Raw genomic sequence first — 7,731 nt, 5'->3', positions numbered from 1 at the left:
ATGTCACCTTAGTCGAGATATTCCAGGTAATATGGTATTCTAATTTTTCATAGTGCTTTGTCAACTTTTCGGCTATAATTTGGGTGTTAATATTGAAAAGCTCTCTCAAGATGGAAAGTTACTCTTTGCAGGATTTTGGAAGGAAAATACTAATCTTGCAAGATCTTGCACAAAACTGCTCTTACCCCCCCCCCCGCCACCTCCCCTCTACCGGGCTAATTTTGTTTACTTATTATATCATTTGCTGGTGTTCAATATCTGAGGAATATTCGAATTAAGTTAATTAATTTTACGTTTATGATTTTTTCTACTGATAATTTTTATCAACCTACTCGATTCCGCAGATTTCCCTTTGCTTAAAACACAGTCTCGTATTTAAATTTCTTATAATACTCAGAGATGGGAAGAGAATTTCGTCTCAAGAACAGCGAGAAGAAATAGATGAAATGCTCTGAAAAGTTTTGAGAACAATTGACCAAAGGCTCAACATTTTTCCGCGAGCTTTATGAAAGCTTTTAGAGTATTGATGAAGTGTGACTTTCGAGTTCCATATCACATTCGTGACTTCTGATTACAAAACCGTTGGTCAGAAAGTCAAAGATATCACTGAAACTGAACAAAAAAAGTTATTCAAAAGTTTTCAACATCAAACACATTTCTTCACGTTTGATAATTGGTAGCAATAAGATTTGAGTCAAAAATTAAGTGTGTACAAAGAGCTGGAGCCGATCGAAATGGTGGATATCTCGAAAATGGAGAGTCTTCAAATTAGCGACCAAACTTTGCTTCCGTAAGAGAAATTTCCATTCGCTTCCATAAAAATGTTTCTACGTGATCCTGCTTATCCCGGTACATTACTTAAAATGCATGCAAGATCGTTTTTCGAAAGTGGCCAATGAAGCTGTAAGTTTCTAACAATAGATGAGTCACTGTAACCTGTGGTTACTTATTTGTCCGTGATTTCTGGGGTGTTTTATTGGCTTAAGTAGCTATAACAATTGCAGCAGTAACTTTTTTCAGTGATGATAAACCAAAAAGAAAGCTTAAGGAACTCGACCCTTCTTCGAAGCCGTTCACACCATCGTGTGAAGTGGTGGCAATGCAGGAGAACGATAGCATGTGCGAGTCTTCTTTGAGGAAGAGCAAACCAAACGGACTGGAGTGTGACCTCCGGAATTCGATATCAGGGGGTCAATTTTCACCCAATGATTCGGGCATGGGCTCTATGGGGGACAACGAGTATGGCAGTGACCGATCGGGCGACAGTCCTTCTGTGTAAGTTGGTTTCCATGTTCCCGGGGTTGAGGGTTTGAGCGTTTTCGACAGGTGAAAACTTAGGATAAGAGTGAAAGAGTTGACACAATGAAATTTCCACCTTAGTTCCCCCATTAGTTTCTGCCCTTAAAGTTTGGGGATAAGAGTTGAAGAGAAGAAACCGCGGAAGTCCAATTTATATTAATGTTCAATTCCAACTGTAAGTACCCGGCATTTTATCACCATGTCAAATGTGACTTAGATCAGTAAAGTAGTGAACACTTTTGGTGTCATAGACCACGGTTAGACCACGGCCCTTATAACAAAACGTCTAAAAATTAATTTTCACTATTATTTCCACCAGTAGATAAAAGTTTCCCCTCTTATTTCCACCTCTTGGTTTTATTGTTTCGTTCTGATTGCAGTGTTTCCACCCCCTCAAAATTGGTGAACTATTGGTTAAAAAAGCCTTTTTTCATTCTTTTTCACTAGTCTCTCCGCAACTTTTTAGCGGAGGGCACCTCGTCTGGGTCATCATGGATTGTTAGGATGGGAAAACGATGCATGGGAAACTCCCATTCACATTCAAATTTTGGTAGAATCGTTAACAAAAGTAGGCGTTCAAATTGAAATTTTACAAGCAAAGGTCTAGGTAAATGATACGATTTTTCATACACTTTCCGGAGTTCGTTTCTGATGGCCTTCGAATGAATTGATCAAAATAATCAGAAAGACAAGCGTATTGTCGGAGTAAATCAAGATAGTCTTTCATTTTTTTGATTGGCTGATTTTTTTGTCACGGAAAATCCATTTCACCGGATACTGTAAATTATTTGAAATATTTAACTCAAACTTAACTTGAAATGGATGAGTTGATGTGGATAAAAGTTACATTGAAACCACTTTGCCCAAGGAAAACAGCTTTTCTCTTTATTTCTTTTATTATAAGTATGCGTATCATTTTTGGTAATATGAACGATTATATACTGAATACCAAAAACAAAACACTGCCCTATAATTTCGCGAAGTAAAAGTTCACTTTTGACGAGATTTTATACTTGAAGCAAGTGTTCGACAAAAAAATTGAAGACCACTGCTCCCTTAAACCATCTCACATTTTAGTTTCAGCAGGAAGATGTAAAGTTTGCAATGTTTTCCAGAAACTCTACCCCAGCTTTCCAAAACCAGGTATGCGAAAATTTCGGCAAAAGATGATACAAAAAATGTTGATAACGAAAAAGTTTTTGTTCTCAAAGAGAATTTAGCTTTCGTAAAAGAATCCGATCGACTTCTCTCCTTGTGTGTTCGACATGCTTGGGCACGGTTGTCTGCTCTCCCTTGCAGCTCTGGTCTTCATATGGCATCACGAGTTAACAGTTATTGCAAAATGTGAGTTGGGTTTCAACTGTCTTCCACGCCTGCCAAAAATGCCCGTTCTGTAGAGCAGGAGCTCTTGTCCTTTATGGTGACCATGCGGGCTGGAAACGGCAACTTCAAAACATGACGGGATTCGAGATAAAATAGTGTCTACTTGCTCTTCTGCAAACTTCTCACCCGTAGATGAAAAAACCTTATAGAACAAAGTCAGTCATGACCTGGAGATATATCTGTCCGCACTTCAAAAACAAGCAAACCTCCTGCATTTGATGTAATTATTACATTGTTGCTGCAATCAAACCTTCTCACTACTTCGGCTACCACTAATCAAACTTTCTCAGCAGGTTACTTACTTGATGCAGCAGATGAAGACAATATGCCTTCACGACGTCAATTGTTCAAAAACAGGGACCGTATTTTTTCTCCTTGCAGTCGAAGTCCTTGGTGGTGTGTCGGTAACTTTCAAAAAATCTCAAGCAGGCGGTTGGCTGTATTAAGTGGCAATCGCTCTTTTCCAGGCACAAGCGTTTTCTATTGCGTTCAATAATCTCAATCCATATCAATTGCCGCTAATCGGGGATCAGCGACAATGCTTTTAGAAGCACCCTCTATTAAACTATTTTACATTTATCCGTTACCCAATCAGAGGGGAGATTGCTTGAACCATTGTGACATGATAAGTGGGGATATTGAGAGCTTTTGCGTAAACATTTCTTGCGCAATGAGTGGTGAGTAACTGTAACTGGAGATTAAAATAAAGTACAACGGACAGAAATCGGAAAGAAATGATAGATAACACTACGTCCCAAACTAATATTTCACAAAGAAATGAGTCTTATGTAAAGACAAAATAGGACATCAACAAGCTCTCTCGAACATTTTTAAGGTCTTCAAAAAACTCTTTTGCGTTCCCTAACGAATTGATTGTTGTTATTTTTTCATATGGGTGACCAAAATTTTGATAACCAAGTTGATTTTAAACGAATTTCTCAACTCAAAAAAAAGTGTGAGTTACCCGCACTATTTTCTCTGTTTTCAGTGTTTCACTGTTAGCGGAAAAAATTTGTCCAAAATTTCTTTTAACTTCACATTTTCGGATTTCACGTTCTTTATGTAATTGCAATTTTTTTGACATTTTTAATAGCCGCCCTCGTCTTCTGAGCCGGCTATTATTGCCCTCGTATTTTTTTTTACTTCGTCAAACTTTTTTTCGCTTTACCATTTTGCCGCTTTTTCGACGTTTTGCGTGAAATCTTTTTGACTTCTCTCGGCTAGTTTCTATCTTCTCTCATTCTGCTAAAAGTGATTTTGAACATCAGTTGCTCAGAAAAGCAATTCAAAATGAACAGAGTCAGTATAAAAAATTGAAGTCAGAAGTAGAAACGGGATAAACCCATAAAGCCCAATTTTAGATGCCCGCTATTTGAACGTCGTTCCTATAAGTCTTATGTTCCTATAAGAGTTACCATCTCTAATGCTTATTGGTGTTGATAGTAGCCCCTGTAGCCTTTCTCTAAGAAACAGAAGTATGTTCATCTACGAAATGCCATCAAAATAAATCGGACTTAAAAAATTTTTTTGTACAAAAATCTTTTTTTTTTCAATATATTCTATTCGTTCAATCCCAATCATGCGTATTGGAATCAACGGCGGCTATTTTCCGGCAATCTGCCGGGTATGTTTGATATTTTTTCAAAGAGTATTTGTTGTAGCTTTTGCTGTCTCACCATTTAAGTTCATTAAAGAGAGATATGTTGCTCTGACAGTACCCTCGAACGATATTTGAACTATTTTTTAGTACTGTGTTCTTTCTTCTTCCAAGTAAAAATAATGTGCTCCTGTGGGCTTTTTTAAGGAAAATTTGTTGGCCGATTGTTGCCAAACCTTTCCGGTTTAACTTTTTGTCCTGAAATACGGGACAACCAGGTGAAGTCTTGAGGGCATTAGAGTGACTGAACAACTCTCGGAGAGCCCTACACTTTACTAGTCTCTAAGTGCGCGATGTCTCTAAACTGCTCAACCCTACAGTCGTTTTTTTTTCATAGAATTTCATCTTGATGATTAATAAGCAATTGCCAATTGCTGGAGAGGAACTAATAACTGAAAAAAGGCGGTTTCTGCAAACAATAGTAAATTGAAATAGTTAGAAATAGAAAAACTATCAGCTTTGTTTCTATAGTTGTGCCGAATAAGGAGTTATTAATAGCCGCACAGCGATAGCTGGGGCTATTATTGGCCTTCTCTTGGTTTTTTACAATTCAAAGAATTTGAATTGTATTGGGGCGCTGTCTTTTTTTATGATCTGTTCACACATTTTCATGATTTTTGAAGTCAAATTGGAGTAGTGATTTTGGTCACGCCGAAACAGGAAATAGAGCGAAAAAGCGAGTGGTTTTGCGGCGTGAAATTTTTTTGCTCTAATTTTAAAGTAGAGTGAGAAAATGGTGTTTGAACAAAAGTTCGCTTTCTCGCTAGTGGTTTTTTGTTTACATGCGGCAATTTCACTTTGATTTTTACTGTTTTTTCGATCTTTTTGGATTGGGTTTTTTCTAAATTGTTTTCCCGGTCCCTTAACAGCTCATTCTAGGCCCAGTTTTTTGTGTGAACCAAATTTTCATTTCTCGCTAGTGGTGTTTTGTTCACATGCGGCATTTTGACACCGATTTCTTGTTTTTTTCAAATTTTTTTGTCTGATTTTTTTAGAATGGTTTTCCCCATTCACTCATAGTCCGTTATAATTCGTTTATTGCTTAGTCAATGAAAGTCTTTGAATTGTACGTCAGGAATTGTCCTGCTATGTTTTTTTATTTCGTCGTCATGATTTTTGTTACGACCATATGACGTCACAGCCACTTTTTGTTCATTCGTTCATGCAATTTCAACTGAATTGCATGTGTGACGTCATTTTTCGCCCTTAGTGGAGCGACTTTTTTGTTCAAGCGCGTGATTAAATTTTTGGTCACACCTGACTTACCTCACTCTCAAAAATGACTTCCTCACTTTGAAATTGAATTTTATTTACTTTAATTCAAAGAGATGAGGTCAAATGGGTGTGTGTCACTCTAAATGAAGGTTATTTGAGATCAGCTAATAGAGGCAGCAATAACGTATACAGATTTTTAATCAATATATAACCGATCAGCCTTCAATGAAAAGACGATTTTTTTTGGTCTGTCTTTTTTACTATTTTTTTAGACAGCCGATCTAGGAATCTATTGCGGCTATTTTCTGGTAATCTGCCAGCTATGTTTGTTTTTTTTCTGACTTCATGCTTGACATCCTTGAAGATCCGGAAACTGATCTCAATTGGAGGAAAGTTTTCAATTGAGCTAAGCATCTTACGCGGTAATAGCAGAGGAAGGCAAAAACACAGGCGGATTGATGGCGAAGTATAACTGCAAAGAATAAAACGTTGGGACAGTGGTGACTTCGGAGGGCAATTGAATGACGCCTGCTATATGAAGCAATTACCAATTTTGAAAAGATTGTCAAATAAGCAAAAATTTTGTGTTTCCAAGGCCAATATGGCAGAGCAGCAAAAAAAGTTTATCTTCGAAGGTTTTGCATTGAACCACACGGCAACTCTGGTTGCTCTAAAAAACTGCATCCGACTGAAGAAGTGCTAGTTCAATTTTTTTTTCATGAAGAGGGTTTATGAGGGTTTATTGAACAGTTGAACTCGTTTATCATTTTTACAGCAGCTGGTTCTTCAAAAAAGTATTAAGAGCATCCTTTCCATGATGTGCAGTGTATCACATCATATCAGTCGCAATATGTTTTTAAAATTTTTACTTACCTCGTTTCCAAAAGTTGACGTTGTCTTCAGATTTTGTTTCAAAAATTCTTTGCTGTGCGTCGCTATCAACATTGTTGAAAAAGAAAAGAGTTATTTGCGTTATTGCTCTCTGACTAGCCTTGAAATAAACTAAAAGTTAATTGTCTGGAACAGGAAGCAAATCCACAGGCAGCACACATTTTCAACAGTCTCTAATTAGGGGTTGGTTGAAAGTTGAGAGGTTGCGTTATGCATTTGACTAATCTTTCGTATGAAAAAATGCTCATATCGTTCAAGTCCTCAAGTGTTTTGCAAAGTGATTTTCTTGATGCATTCATTTCTATAAAATAAAGCGAACCGAAATGCAGCCGCTTTTGACAAATCCTGTTAATCTCATACAATCAGTTGTTTACTTTTAGGTACAAATCTGTTATTAACAGTAGAAGCGAACTCCAACAAAGCAACAACTGGACCCCCTGGTTTTCTCTCTGACAATCTGGCCGACAAAAAAAAAATTTAACACTTGTCGTTTATCTTTCAACAACAATCATGATTCCTAGGCAAAGTCATCTTGATCGGCTCAGAGGACGATCTCATAAGATCTTAAAACTTTTCATTTCATGAGGAAGAGAGCTTTTCGAATAAAATTTTTTATCCAAAAACTCTTCATTTGGTCCTGATCGCTGCATTTGGTCCTGATTGGGGCCTGTAAAGGTAAATGCGATTGATAAAAGGATAAAGCAAAATTAATTTCGTCTTATGAGATCCCTGGAGCTGCAATAGTATCAAATATTTAATTTGCATGAAACCAAAATACAGGTTAGGAAAGAAACCACAATACTCAGAATTTGGGCTTACTTGATGACCCTCAGTCCGCCATAGTTATCTTACGCCACTTAGTTGGCCGCCCAAAAATGGTCCCTTCGATGTCGAACGCTCAAAAAATCATATATTACATACTAAAAAAATTTTGATATACAAGAGATCAAAAAAAATCGAGCAACCATACCCATAAATCGACCATGATTGAGTTTTTGCAAATTCCAAGAAAAAAAAACATTATACGCTGATTTTCTCTCAAAATATTTAGCTAAAGCCCAAAAAACTGCAATGCTTTTTGAAAACTTCAATCCATTTTTTAATCGCCAGATATGCCAAATTCACCAGAAAAGATTATCCAAGAAAATCTTGATAACGAAAAACTTCAGCCTCGGTTGTCATATGGCACCATCAGTTTAGAATTAGTGCAGCATTCAATTTGGGTTTCGAGACGTATAACTCCGAAAAAAACTCCCAACCTGTAGAGCTGGAGTTCTTCTCATTTA

General features: G+C 37.1%; 1 protein-coding gene across 1 annotated transcript in view; it reads left to right on the top strand.

Annotated features, from left to right (window-relative positions):
* The first annotated feature begins 587 nt into the window (after window positions 1-587).
* Window positions 588-7,731, top strand: part of LOC142348469 (uncharacterized) — a 30,416-nt gene continuing 23,272 nt past the window's right edge. The window contains exons 1-2 of the mRNA XM_075399846.1: window positions 588-790; window positions 1,021-1,275. Of these exons, the coding sequence (XP_075255961.1) occupies window positions 735-790; window positions 1,021-1,275 (311 nt within the window). The 5' untranslated portion in view covers window positions 588-734. The remainder of the gene's footprint in view (window positions 791-1,020; window positions 1,276-7,731) is intronic.

This window comes from Convolutriloba macropyga, chromosome 1 (assembly GCF_964194025.1).
Source record: "Convolutriloba macropyga chromosome 1, txConMacr16.3, whole genome shotgun sequence".
NCBI classification, from domain to species: domain Eukaryota; kingdom Metazoa; phylum Xenacoelomorpha; order Acoela; family Convolutidae; genus Convolutriloba; species Convolutriloba macropyga.
Note: the sequence above shows the minus strand (reverse complement) of the source record. Positions and strands in the feature narration are given on the sequence as shown.